Here is a 15,400-nt window from a genome sequence, read left to right as displayed (position 1 = left end):
TTCTCTTCATGTACTGAAAATCAAAAGATGTGTAACTCCGTAACCTTCATTTTTTCTCCTGAGACCCTAAGAAATACAACCACCCAGACGTGCATAATTTTTGGCGTATACTTGGCATGTCAGTAAGGATTTCTTAAAATAATTGTTTGTTCCTAATGATAATGTGAATGTTTTGACAAAAAGTTTATTGAAATGAAAAGCAATCCCTGAATTCTTTGCATATTTTATTTTTCGTTTTGATTTCCAACTCACACACATCTGGCATATTTTACATCTTTGCAATAAAACATGGTTACAATAGCTTAAGGAATTTATATATCCAAAATATTTCACCATGATCTCAAGATGAAATGAACTTGTCTCCCAGATGTTCAATAGTCTCCCAATTCTAAGCTACAAACTCAAGATATTGCTTACAGACAGGTGATGAATAACTTAATCATTAGGCTGATCCCCATGATTGCCGAACCTTATAAATACAAACAACAATGAAGAAGGAAATTTAGTGCTAAACTTACTAATACAAGGTGGATAACAAATAAGTAATCACATCAATAAATAATGATATGTTTCTGGTGCAAAGTGCCAATACAAAGAATCCATTATCTTTTTAAATAAATGACTGCAAGTGAGTGTAAATTCTGAGAAAATTACATTCCTGTTACATGCCTCATAGCCCTACCGACACAATATGTACATCTATGACAATACAGTCACCAAATATACAAAGAAGAAACATGAATTAAAGTGTATATACCCCTGGGTGTGTAATTTGATCAGTACAATGTGCAGAAAATTATTCCGATAATTATCATTGCAGTATTGTAAAAGATGAAGTGCCTTAATCTGAGTGGCTTCAGGTGAGATTTTCAGAAGAACTGAAAAGAACAACCTCAGTCACCTTCACAATGAAGCTAAGGCTCAGCTCCTTAGAGGAAAAATAAGGTAAAAAATCAATGGGGGTTCTCTTGCCCGTGATTTGTAGGCCAAATATTAATAATCCAGAAGTATAGCACTTTGTCTATATTGGGAGTCTTTAAGCATTACAAAGTATTAAACTGAACTTCCCTCTTTGCTCCCTTTCTGTCTAGTTTTTGAATTTAAAAGGGAGGAAATTAATTTCTATTGTATAAAGTATAAATATGGCAAATGATGGCTTTTTATCCAAATGCTTCATGAGCAGAACTCCACTTCGTAGGGGTAAACTTTAGATTCAAAAAGTGAAAAACATGTGTGGGTAGAAATGTCAAAATTACTGTTTGCTCCCAAATTCAACCCTTTAAAACAAGCTGTACCCTTAGGCAGATCTCCAGTCTGATTTGTGTGAACGCACCTGTTCCTTCAAGACATCAGGTTTAAAGTACATGCAAGTTGTAACTCCACAATAAAATTAAGAAACAGTTTTGTTCTTTATACAAGGTTTTACTTTTACAAAAGTATCCCTTTAAAGTTAAGATGTGCATCTGATGTACAAAGTATCAAACATATTTTTTTTAATCTCAGCTTGAAAAGAGGCTGGAGATGGGATGCATGTTAGGTTCAAAGCCTAAACATTGAAATAACTGGACACAAGATTCCCTAGAATTTTCAAAAGTCTCTTGTGGCGCATCCTACTACCTTTTCTCAATAAACAAAGATATATGAAATAATTACCAAAACATTTCCTAATTCATATAATTTACATGATACAAGCTGGCTTTTCAGCAGCTGGTGTTCAGTTGTGAAAAAACACACAAAGTAAAATGGTTGCTGACTACAATGTACAGCTATTGCTGGGTGTAATGGAATGTACAACGGAGGTCAATGCAGACGTGGTTTTCCACCAGAGACTACACCTTTCATTGCAGCACTTGTGCTCTCAGCTTTACCTGGGCTTTCAGTTCTTCATTCAGTTTCAGTATCTGTTCTGATGTTCATAATGCCACCGGTTAAAATCTATGTTAAAAGCTACGATGCTTCCAGAAGCCATGCCAGTAATCAGAGTTCTGAAAAAGATATCAAAGATGGTGATGTTAATTCTCCTTTATCTTCCCGAGGGATAGTTTATCATAAACAGTGAAAATAGCTAAAAGAACAAGGCACTTTTTGCAACACTGTCTGAAGATTAAGATCGTGGGCGAGATTCAGTTTGCAATGGAGATCCCACTAGAGGTGACCCAGGTTGGCTGATGTCTATGCTGGCTGGCAGCTGGGACACAGGACGTGTGGAGCTCTTTGCACTTGGGGCTGCAGCTGGGATCAGCTGGATATCCTAGGGCCTCCCAGCCATAATGAGATGCTTCTATGAAGATAATTGAACTGCTCCCTTAATCATAAGCTGATCACATCCTAGTACTCCTAAAAAGCTTCATATTGAAATGTAGCCCCAGATTTATGTTGTTCTGGTAGCAATAGTTGAGGTGATTTTCCAGTTATTCCATATCTAATTCTGGTAGCTGAGTTTAAATATTGGATAAGATGTCTAGCACCACTGCTATGAAACCACACAAAAACCATTCTCTGCTTAATTATGTGACTAAAGCTAAGCAGGTCCTTAAAGCATTTTGTACAGATGGGGCTTCCTAGCCTTGTATTGCAATAAGGGATGGAGAAAATCAGCTAGCTGGAATTTTTTTCAGTGTAATAAATCCCTTTGAACAAATCAGATTATATGATGTATGTATAAACTGGCAAAGCTCTAGAAGCAAACAGGCTTCTTCCTGTAAGTTAATTTCAATAAGAATAAGTTTGAGGCAAAAAAAAAAATGTTTCAAGTCACCTATGCATACCTGAGCAAATTAGATACCTATTCTGCTTAAAGGTGTATTTGTTGCTTCACAAAATGGATAGGAAAGCTGAAAAGTGTAAGAAAAAATAAATGAATGCTGTATGATTTTTCTAATATCCTGGGAATTCTTTGCATGAATTTGTATATTGATAAGGAATACAAAACTGATGCACGATGTAAACAAAAAAAAAAACCACTAATAACTGCATAAATGCAACATATAGGTTTACATTATAATCACAGTAGAAGACTGAAGGACCCTATGCATCTATCTTGTACATTGACCATGGGCACCTCAGTGCCACACCGGTACTGCAAAAATCTAGGCTTGTACACTTCATCTCCATTGCTCAGGAAGGTTAAAGGAAAGGACCATACTCAATCCTTGTGGATCAATCCACTGATAATGCTACACATTATGGGCTAGATGCAACACCAAGAAGTTCTCAAGTTCTACATGCCTGAAAATCAGAAAGGTACCACAAACTTTTGTAATTGTTTTTTTCAGGCATTGGTTAATAGGTACTATTGCACTCTGATCCAGTCTCGCTATTTCTATGTTCTTCAGTAAATGAAATTTTAGCCATAATTTGCTGGCTGAGTGTCTGGCTTACTGACTTCAGTGATATCTCATCTTAATGTTAAGTGCTTGCATTAGGAGACTCAAGGATTAGAGGAAGTGTTGAGTCAGATAAATCAACAAGATAACAATGGAGATAATGTTTTTTTACATACCCTGTTAAAGACTGCATACAATAAATTCATAACTTAAAGTACAGGAAGATGTATACTTCGTGAAATTTTAGCATTTACATACAAATATGAAAGTTAAATTCACCTCTGATCATGAGACAGATCCATAGCTCTTATGCCAGCATCACAGCCAGGGTAAATATAGAGCTGCTTGAAGTCACAGGCCTGCCATACTTCCACTACACCGTTGTCTCCTCCTGTCACCAGGTTCTGCCCATCACTGCTCAGGAGGATGGCCTTCAGGAGAAAAAGACAAATCCCAAACACACAGTTAGCTTTTATGGATATTGTCTCAATATTAAAAAAAATTAATCGACTTATAAGCATCTCTTACGCCCTATCCACTTTAAATTTCAAGGAAAAGGGTCCCAATCCTCTTTCTCCCCAGTCAAAAACCAAACCACCAAATTTTGGATTTTAAATAAATCCAAATTCATTTAAAATAAAACAATTGTAAGTTTTTAAACATGATATATAACAAAAAAGCTGTTTAGCTGAATCTGCCGATACTTGAGTTCAGCACATAACATTTCTACATAACATAGTTTGTTCTACAATACTTGGTGCCATCACTAACATCTAAAGCAGAGCAGTGATCTGCATTCTTAATGCTGCTTCAATCACTAGTGAGAGAGCAGAGTCCCGAAGGCATGAACTCATGTCTTGGTTAATAAATGAAGAATGAAGTCTTTTCAGAGCATTTTGTTTCAAAGACATATTTCCCACTGAAATTTAATTCCAAGCAAAAATTTTAGGAATTGTGTGGGATCACAGACTATTTGTTCTTATTTACTCTGTAAAAGCTCAAGTCCATTTTTGTATTTGGAGATGCTGATGAAAAAATATGTGTTTGAACGACTTAACCAGAAGGCAGCAATTTTACATATATGATTACCTTTAAACCGTATAGCATATAAATTCAATTTATTTTAATAAATAAAGATGACGCACAAAAAAATGTTTGTTTGCATTTAGATTTACCCTGGTTGAATCATTGATCTCCATCTGAGCTAAGAGTTTGCCATTAATGCTGAAATTGCTGAACCGTCCTCGTTCATAGTAGATGATGCAGTGACCTTCACTAGATACTGAAATTAGGCGAGGATACAAGCAGTTTTCTGTTCCTTCCAGGGCTCTCAGCAAATCTCCAGTAATTGTGTGTACTAGGCAAGGACCTTCTGTATATGAAAACATAATATATCATACATTTGCTGCTTATACATAACTCTGTGCACAAAGAGAATGCATAATACACATTTATATCACGTTAGTCTTGCATATGAGATATGAGAAGTTGCAATGTTTGCCCAAAGAATTTAAAACATGCAACAGGAAAGGAAATGTAAGAGCTAGTATATCAAGAAAATATATACAACATGCCTAAAAGTGGTAGTAGTTTTCATTGATCTATCTTTTAAAATACTCTTTCCTGTTTCCAAGCATTCAGAAGTCTCAGTCTTACTGATTTTCTCCAACAACATGAACTCTTTTTAGCCTGTCCAATCAAATTAAACAGATGGGGCTCTATCAGTGACTAGTAAGAGCAACTCCCAGAGGGCATATGATTGTATTACTGCATATTTCTCCTACAGACAATGGCAATTCCTGTAGATCCTCTGCCCCAATGAACATATTATGCATAGGTTTCAGCCCTGAATTGTTTTAGTAAAGGGAGTCATCTGATAGGCAACAGAGTTACAATGATACTTGGACTATAAGAGATTTTAGGAGATCACACTATAACTCCATTTACTCCAGAGAGATTTTAATATGAGATTTTAATGTCTTTTTATTACTGCTCATAAAAGAAACAAACAGATATGAAAACTACAATGAACATTTTAAGATGCAAAACTAAGCTATTTCCATTTCAAGATTTTTGAGAAAAGCTCTTTTGAAAGAGAGATCTGTATTCCTACTAAGAAAAAGAGTGTATTCTCTGATAAATGTCATGAGTCACAGTAAACACTAATTGTTTCTTTTATGAATCACAGGATATGATGGGCAGCACACTAATCTCTTCCTTATCCAGCTGGCTTATGACCCTTAAAGTAAAATCATACTGGCAGACTCAGCCACCCCATATTAAGCCCTTCTAACTTCTCTGAAATTCACAAAGCACGTAGAATGAATCACAGCATCAGTGAATTAATCTGTGAACCCTATGGAAACATGATTTTATCTGTGTTTGTATAAAGTTTGATGCAGAGGGACCTCAAGCTTGGCTATGTCCATGAGGTACCACTGCAATGGAATTAATTTATCTTCTCAAATAGGTGAGTTTCAGCTTTGGAAATACTGAAGTGCCAGAATGTTACAAGAAATGATGCCTCCACATTTAGAATAATTATCTTTTTAGATTTTTCCAAAGAAAAGTATAATACCTTCACAGCTGAGTTATCATTGACACAAAAAGGCACATCCAATTTAGGATGCTACTGTAAGGACATACAGACTGACCACTCTATTTTGGGTTTGTTGGGTAAGAACATGCAAAAATCAACCTGATGCACAGGATTTTCCTCAGAGGAGTCTTATATTTGCTGCATCCCTGCCTCAGCAGGTTCCTGAGTGCTGTGCAGGTTATCACAGTACCACAGCCAGCTCCAGAGGAACAGCTGCCCACCAGGAGGCACAGGCTGCACTCAGGCAGGATGGCAGGGCAATGCAGCTCTACCATGAGATACAATCTAAGAAACTGGAAAAGACTGGAAAGAACAGAACTGAAGAGGAAGCTTTAAAAAAGGCATCTCTTGGAAAAGAGCAATAAAGAAAAACAATATTTTCTCTCTGCATTTTTTATACAGACTAGTTTCAAGAGGAAGAACATAAAAGGAGTACCTCAGGAGACAGACTGGGCCTCCATTTCTCTTGATCAATTACAAACTTATTCTGAATTTGATTTAAAAGTCTTTGGTTCTCCATCAGCCTTTATCTCTAAAAATGTGTAAGTTACCAAATCATCATACACTTAATAAAGCAGAAGATAACAGAGTACAGATTCCACCTATTTTAAGAAGAGGAAGTTTATAAAAAGGTAGTTGAAAGAGTAGCCTATTATTGCAGTAAGAGTGTATGAAGCTGCTTTAAAGGGTAAGAAATAGCAGTGATGCAAGAAAAAAATTCTAGGATCAGCATCACTGTACATTTTTTTCCCAAATGTTTTGACTTTGCCTATGACTGTTATGTAGTATACCATTACTAGAGTTAATGACCCATTAGGATTTCCTGTTAAAAATGGCTTTACTCAAAAGTTTCACACTCAGCTTTGAAAATAAATGTTGAGCTCCAAGGCAGTATAAGAAAATAACCCAGGAGCTCAGCTGTGAGCAAAAGCCAACAGAGCAAGTATCACCTTCTTCTTACCCTCAGAAGTAGCAAACTTTTTAAAAAGGAGTACAAAGATATCTATGGGGATGAATAAAACAGGCATCAGTGTAGACAGAGAAAGCAAGTCACTGGATGTGGATGTTGCAGTAGAGTGGAAATGAGACAGGAAAATATATAAAGAAAGAACCCTAAGGAAGGACAAGGGTAATGTACAGAAAGGAAATGAAGGGAGAAGACATAATGTAGCACAAAAGAAACTAAGAGAAAAATAGATGGAGGGAGAGGCAAATAGGAAAGGAAAAGAGAAAAAGACATGCAATTTGGCAAATTAAAAAGTTGAACGAGAGAGAGCAGTGAGGGAGAAAAGTGGACTTGGAATTAATGGGGAAGAGGAGAAGATGGGTAAAACAAGTAAAAGATAATAAACCAAGGAGAAACAAAGTAAGGAAGGGTGATGCAGGCACTCATTGAGACTGGTACTTTATTTACATTGATTATCAGTTATACAGGAGACTGCTGAAGGTTTGGAAAGTATTTCGAACACTTTTATTAGCAATTTTTGGGTACTCTGGATTTCATACATAACAATGAGAAAGTGTGAACAGATGACTGAAAGATTATTATTATCTGAAATCATTGCAAAAAAACCCCACTGGATAAAATGTACAGAGATCCAAAGCTAAGCAAACTGATCCTGCTGCCCTGGAAAGTTAGGTCAGTGCTACAAAAAACCATTAATTTAAGATCAGAGTAGAGAACTCGGAGTTGGACCTCCTCAAAATACACATCTCTATCTATAGGTTTCCTAAAAATCACTACATGTCATTAGAATTATTGCATACATTTTTATAAAATAACCTTCCAGAACTGGGGGAATAGCTGCAAAGACCGATGGTTGGAAGGAACGAACACACAAGTACAGATGGTAAGTAACAATTTTCAGAGTAAACTGCTTCAGGTTCCCCCAGAATTGCAACATGTCTTAGTACAGATTACTTTGGATGATTAAAGTATGTGTGGTGTGCGGAAAGTCTAAGAAGTCCCACTAAAAAAGACTCTATGTTAAGACTTAAATCATAAAAACATTTCTGACCTTTAGCACCACTGATAACAAGTCCCAGCTCTGCACAGACCGACACGCAGACAACTTCATGGTCGTGGCCAGTTAGAACAGCGCGAGGAGCTGGATAATCACCTGTTTAAAAAAAAAAAAAAAGGTGAGAAGAACAAGAGAACAACAGTGATGGCCAATCAGACCTGGTTTATCAACAAAAGAACTTTGATATAATTTACTTCAAATCAATAAGCACCAAAGAGAGGTGTAGTGTGAATAAATATCTCATACTTAGCATAATGAGCAAAATATATTCAGGTAGCATAAAGTTGCATAAGAACAACTTTCCAATGCATTAATAAATTTATTAAAATAACACAAAGCGTAGTGGAATTACAAACAGCTGTAATGTAAGTTCTGCTGTTGGACATATATGTCTTCAGACTTCTGTTATGAAACTAAGGAGCAGTATGAGTTGAGGATGTTCCTATATTAATGATCATAATTTGTTTAATGAAACTGGGGGCGGGAAAGGAAGAGAGGAGGAACAGCACTGTACTAGAAACATACTGCTGTTGTATAGATAATATTGATTCAGAGACACGGGGAATGCTTACAGATTAAAATATGTGTAAAAAATGGTTTTGGGTATACACACTTTTGATATATCAATATTAATACCTATGCCATTTATATCACATTAAATTTATTAGAGAATAAGATAAACTACTCCCTAAATATTTATTCTTTATATTCAGGATGGAAATTAATTTTCTTTTGAGTTCAAACAAGTGGGCATTTATGGAGTGTTTATATGACAAACAGCGACATTTCTCTTGTTTCTAATAATAACAGATGCTCAGTATTTGATATTGTTTTGCCAGGCAAAGCAAGTCAATTCTAAATAAAAAATTAACAACTTGCTGGATAATACAGAGTTCCTCTGGTTATATTTACATTGTACAAATGAAACACAGAAAATTGGGACATTCTAAAGGACTGGAAGTCTGCCCATGTAGTTGAAATACCTAAAAAGGATAAAAGAAATTACCTAGAGAACTACATATAAGTTGATGTAACATTAATTCTGTGCAAAATAACAAAATGGTTTATCCACAGTTCTTTCAAGAAGAACTGGAAGCAAAAATCTCATTAATACTAGTCACCATGCTGTGTTGGAAATGGGAGTCTTGTTCTCATCTGATTTTGATAGGATGAGGGGTACAGTTGATAAACATGGCTATGTTAAAATAGGCTCTATGTATTTTTTTACAAGATATTTGGGAAAAATATATACAGTGTTTTCATTTAAACCAGTTTTATATTGAATGGACTGTGGACAACATGGATGGCACAGAAGCTGGTTCAATTTTTTTCCTTTGAGAGGTGTATACTACGAGCTACATATAAGTAAAATAGAGTGTGGAAATTAGAGTGTGCAGTTACGAGCTGAAAATTGCTTCTTGATCAAACACTAACTGATAATGTTATCCATGGGATAATATAAAATCTTTGCTGGTAAGACATGCTTGTAATATAAAATTGATGCAAAGTCTGAATGACAAATTTGATGCAAAGTGTCAAAGTTTCTCAATGACCAGAGAAAGCCGTTATTATATCATTCTTTGCATTGCCTAGGTAAATAAAAAGGTAGTGAAATGTGCTTTATATATTTTCAGTGCAGCCAGGCGGAAGGTCGATTTTCCTGGACAAGCATAAGTTTTGTTCACTGGAGAGAGATCCTGTTCTGGAATGCACTGATATAGAGAAGAATTTATGGAGCCAGAAAGGAAAACTCCCTTAACATGAACTTTCAATACAATACCTTAGAATAGCAAATAGGAGGCAAGAACTACTTTGCCACTTTGCCAGGTGAAAGTCTTGTACCCACATTTACAGAAATGAGTTTAAAGGAGAGTCATATAACTGATATAGAGAATAAGACAGGAGGCTGTACAGTGTTTACAGTGTTTTCTCTCTTCACTGAATAAGCAGCAAAACAGTGACTAGACTACTGTAACTGGGAGTCATGGGCATAAAAGATGACCAATAGCCCAGAAATTTATCTTGCAGCTAATGGCATAGCAAGGTCCATTGGAGGAATGGCTACACACATTTCAACTCTAGAATAAAATGCAGCTTCCTAACTGGAAATAAACACTATAACAAATTAAAAAGGGCAGCTAAGCAATACTGCATAGGTTTTTAAAAGATATGCATTAGGAATGGAGGCTTGGATAGACTTTTGTGGGTCAGTGACTTTAGTCTTTTTTATTGTGGACACTCAAATCATACAAACCAGTTAATAAACTAATGAAATGGCTATCTGGGTATGTGACTTGGAAGGATGTTCCAGACCTTTCCTACTCTAAAGGAAAGGAATATTCTGAATTTCAAATTGAATTTATCCTTGTTTCTTTATTCTAGCATCTCTTTGTTCTTATGTTAGCATTGTCCTTTAGCTTCAAGTCTTCTACTTCTCTAATGTTTTTCTGCACTTATGTACTTACAGAATAAATCATCCCTCTTCATCTTTCCTTTTAACTCTATTAAAAATCCTTTTGACTCAAGTAAAAAACTCTTTGAAGGGATGGGCTTGCCATTTTTTAGCTATCATAGCACCCCATTTCTGTGTCTGTTTAGCCTAAAGTTCTTGCTTAATGTCTTGGTAGCCAGAGATGTATGGAACAATAATTCTTGAAAATTTACCATGAATCTAGAGTATTTCTTATGAAACCCTAATGTTCCATCATAAAAATTTTAATAAAGATTCCATGTATTTTAATATCTTTCTGAATAAGCTGAATACTACCAACCATGGATTTACTTCAGTTTTGGACCTAGTGGCAGAGGTTGCTTCAATCTAACTGGTCTTATTGTTGCAATGTACATACACACTAATACTTTCTTACCTCTAATGCAAACAGCTACCCCACTAAGCTCTAGTTTCCCAAGCTTTAATCTAGATTGCACAAAAAGTTTCTTTTTTGGTCTGGAAACCAAAGATGTGAACCAAAAACTGAGCTCTACTGCAAGGGAAGGATGAATGTTGGAAGAAACAGAGAAAGGTGCTTTTTGTACTTCGTAAAAGATGACTGCATTTTGAGATTCAGATTTTTATAATTTCCCCATCAGCACTGCTTTTGAGAACTCCATCTCCTTTTAAGGTTTTGTTTTCTCCATGAGCATAACAGAAAGAGAAAGAAAAAGCAATTAAACTAAATTCATAATTTTCCACCTTTTTTTCCTATTTTTTTTTCTTCTTTATGTCCTCCTGGAAAAAAAAAGAGAAATTATGCTCAAGGGCCATTGTGGCTGAAGCACTGATTACAGAAATTTCATCAGACTGCATCAAACTGCATGACTGAATATATTACGTGGTCAGAAAGTTTTTTAAAGTAAAAGAAATAATGCAATTTCCAAAAGGACATTTTCCTCACTGTTTCCTAGGAAAGCACTATAATATCATGGAACTGTAAAAATTCAGGATACACAAATTAAGCATATTTAATTGACTCATTTTTTTAAAAAGGAAAATGCTTATAAAAAAAAAAAACTGCCCTGAAAAATTTATCTATAAGCCTTATTTTGTCTTATTTTTCAGTAAATACAGATTAATAATGGAATACCATTATTATATATTATCTCATACACTATTAGCGGTAACAGTCCAGCAGTATTTGAAAATGGGATTTTTTTCCCCTTAGGGCTCAAAGAAAAAATTATTCACTGATACTTTCTACAGAAAAAGCTGTGGCATAAACCTCAGTCATATTACATTTCATTGTTAAGGACAGAAGTTGTGAACTCCAGGAATCATTCAAAATCAAGCAAAATATTCTGTCATTGTCACATCACCACTGATAGATGCAGCCAAAGGTCAAAGGCTGCAGCTCTAAGGGAATTGCAGGTGAAAATATCCTACCTAAGAACTGAGATACCATCACTGTAAACTCCCTGTAATTTCCCCAAAGGAGCACCTTTGAACTGAATTACTAGAGAGCAAAGGAAAAAAATCAGCACTGTATTTCCAAACAAGTAAGTCTTTTTACAAAGTCTAAAATAAACCACATCTTCCCTTCTCACTGAAAAATATATTGCTTAATACTATTGTCAGGTTCTTTGTGAACAAATGGTGCTCTTGCATGCTAAGGAAAAAAACAAGAGGGAAAGAAAGAGAGCAGAGAGTGTTACTATTTCTCTTTTATTGTCCTTTTACAGGAATTATGTACAGATTGCTATGGGAACAAATCTGGGAGTCTTCTATATAAAGGAAAATGAGACCACAAGGCAAATTCTAGCTCCTGTTTCATCTCTGACTTTGACAAAAGCAAGTACAAGGCTCTAGCTGAATTATTTGCTGAAAATAATTTATTTGACTATTTGCTTTATTGTTAGGACTTTTGAGGGGATGCTCATCAGAAAAAGAAAATCTTAAAAAGTACTGTGGCTTACTACTGGAAGTGAAAATGTAACAGCCTTCTTGAATATATACTGTCAGAAAAAAACATACTGGAGTTTAGCGAAAAGATAAGGCTACAACCGATAAATATGAGTATCTCAAAACAGGAAATAATCAGTAAAAATGGTCACAACATGAGGGAGCAATGGGTGTAAAAGAAAGATTGCTAACAGAAAAATATTAACATATTCAGAATAATCTCAGCTCTGGCTAAGAAATGTGAGCAGCATTGCATACAGTTACAGACAGTTCACCCAGGTGAGGGGACTTTCAGGTACCTTGCACCAATCCAGACTCTAAAAGGTAAGATATAGTGGAGGGCAGAATAGTATGAATCTGTAGCATCTCTTCCTATCTCTTCCACTAAATAGCTTTGGGAACTTTGGCAAGATGCTGAACAACCCTGAGCTGTACAGTTCCCATGGAGTATGCAGCAAAGCATGGGCACAGATACTTGTTGATAAAATACTAGAGAGAACTGCCTTAGCTCAGGTGGATTATTGGCTCATTTACTTTTAAACAGCAGTCCTAGGAGAGAGATGTCTTGGCTACCAGAGTAGAGACAGTGCCACTAAAAACTACAAATTGTTTTCAGAGGGCTTCTACTTTGTCAGAGCAGTGCTAAGATACTACATTTTAAAAATTATTACTTAAATTGTACAAATGTACAAGTGCCATAACAACTCTTAAAATAGACAAAGTAGGTAGTATGTGTGCCCACGTGCTTGTGCAGGACCTTTAGGGAGCCATCCAGTCCAGTTGGCAGTGGGTATTTTTAAACTACTGCCCTTTCAAGGTTAAGTTAGGGCATATTAAAATGTAGAGGGATATAAAACAGCAAGTGAATGTTCTGAGTTCAGAACAACAGTTCTTTCAAGACATAAACTTTCAGAAACCTTGATGTTCACAATTTTAAATTCTTTCAAAATTGTGTTAAGTAAAACAGACACAAAAAGCTATACATTATGACAGACTTAAAAAAAGTGCTGGTTAGCTCGACAGAGATCTTTTATGGTAATGCTTACCCTTCATTTAGATGTATATAGAATACACTCATTAGAGCAGGGTGAATTGTTAGCACCTTTGAAGATTATGTTACAATTCTAAACTAACCAGGTTAGGGCTGATAGACGCAATATTTTCCAATGGTCAGCACAGTTCCTATTAGAAAAAGGGGGGTTAACTCTCACACCTCTTGTGGCCATCCTCTTGGAAGCTACAACAGGTAATAAGAAATGTCAAGTCCCAAGATCAATGAAATTTCGGGCTCTAGGGAAAAAACAGAAATAGCATTGATCCTTTTAAAGAACACCAGTCAGAGGGTGAATGTAATATATTGCATGGAGAGGCTCAAGAGGATAAGTGGCCAAGTCCAACATACTTACCTGACAAAAAATTCAATCAGCCTTTAGCACAAGCTGCCTACCCTTCTTTTCTTTCATGCAGGACTCTGATTCCAATTAAAGTGTGCAAATTAATTTTTATCACTTCCAAATTAGTTTCTGAATTTGTGTCTGTTTCAGATGAAAGCATCTGTCCCTCACTTTTCTGAAATTCTATCATCCACTTTGGTATACCTGTTCAAAGACTCTGAGATAATTCTCATTTTCAAAGTCACTCGTTTGAGATAGGCATTCAATAAAGCAATCATAAAATACAAAAATAAAACAACTGTAATGATACATATTGAACTCCAAGGCATATCATATACTCTCTTTGCTCCTTTTGTGATGACTAGTACAGTTTTTATGTGAGAAGAAATTTGTATACAAATTAACACTCACCTAAAGCAAATTCCTATATATCATAAGAAAAAAAAAATCAAACCACAAATTGTCAAAATCCATCACAATAATTTTCCATTCAGTCTCTAAGAACTGCAAAGATTTCCATTTCCCATGTAATTTCTGAGAATTAAAATATGCAAACTATGTCCTTTGTATGTGCTGTGCTTTACTAAGAAAAAACAGATACATTTCACTGTTCTCTCAACGGCAGCAGATTTATATAATGGGCTCATCAACTTAATAAAGTGCAAATTCAGATTAGCCAGTTCAGATTGGCGATTTTGGCTGAAAAAGTAGATATCTGAACGTGGAAAGAGGACTAAGTTTCATTCATTTCAATGATTTTCCCAAAGTTGGTACTTAATTAGCAAGGATAAAGAAATAAAGAGAGGTTCAATCATACATAAACCCTTGCATTCAACTGCCCTTCAGCCTATAGAGAATCATGCCACATCTCTCACTTTCCAGGAGCATCCCCAAACACCAGCCTTTTAGCCTAGTCTTTTTAAGTCTAGTCTTTTTAAATCTAGTCTAGGACCTTTTTCTAACACCTCTACTGGAGCTTCGCAATGGCATGGCTATGAAAACAGTTTGTTGGACCAGAGAAAGCACAAATAGAAAACAGATTTGCCCTGTATGCTGCTGTTGAAGGTATACAGTTTGGGCTCCTGATTTCTTGATTTATCTCTATTTATATGCAATCATTGTGTCACCTAAGACCCATAGACAAGAGTATAGAAAATAATTTTGTTTTCTACTGAAGCTGGAGGTCCACAGGGTCCCCTCCCACATTAATTTATTGCTGATAGTCAGCATATGCTTGTGAATATGGAATGAGGGCTTGAATTCCCCCAGCCTCTAGTGGTCAAGAACTTAGTCTCCAACTTTCTAAACAAACTAATCCAAGGTTTTTTACAAGCTATTTTTGAAAGCTACTCTGTGGAAAACATTGTATTTAAAATCTGGTAAAATTTCAATGACAACTGCAAACTAAACCAGAAACTCATGTTTTATGCTTACTGTAAAATAAAGTGATAACTTAATAAATTCATTGCTTGGGACAATTGTTTTAAAATTATAAAATGAAGCTGACCATGCTCTTATAGGAAACTTTTCAACTACTGAGTTAGAGCAGCCACTTGCAAGAGTCTTATCCAAGACACAATTTTTTCTCAATTCTCCTCTTCAAACCAGAGCTGTTTCTGTATTTCCCCTAGACACAGCTGAGGTCACCCACAGAGCACATG

At 35.7% G+C, this 15,400-nt stretch overlaps 1 protein-coding gene across 5 annotated transcripts in view; it reads right to left on the bottom strand.

Moving 5' to 3' along the window:
* Positions 1-207: 207 nt before the first annotated feature.
* NBEA (neurobeachin) overlaps positions 208-15,400 on the bottom strand; it is a 478,282-nt gene continuing 463,089 nt past the window's right edge. For all 5 annotated transcript variants that reach the window (XM_027899474.1, XM_027899469.1, XM_027899470.1 and 2 more), the window contains 4 exons: positions 7,944-8,045; positions 4,502-4,698; positions 3,606-3,757; positions 208-1,985 (listed from right to left, as the gene is read on the bottom strand). In XM_027899474.1, coding sequence (XP_027755275.1) covers positions 1,895-1,985; positions 3,606-3,757; positions 4,502-4,698; positions 7,944-8,045 — 542 coding nt within the window. In that variant the 3' untranslated portion in view covers positions 208-1,894. The remainder of the gene's footprint in view (positions 1,986-3,605; positions 3,758-4,501; positions 4,699-7,943; positions 8,046-15,400) is intronic.

This window comes from Empidonax traillii, unplaced genomic scaffold (assembly GCF_003031625.1).
Source record: "Empidonax traillii isolate 1590-97213 ecotype Southwest subspecies unplaced genomic scaffold, ASM303162v1 scaffold670:size792703, whole genome shotgun sequence".
Lineage (NCBI taxonomy): Eukaryota > Metazoa > Chordata > Aves > Passeriformes > Tyrannidae > Empidonax > Empidonax traillii.
This window is presented reverse-complemented; position numbering and strand designations above follow the sequence as displayed.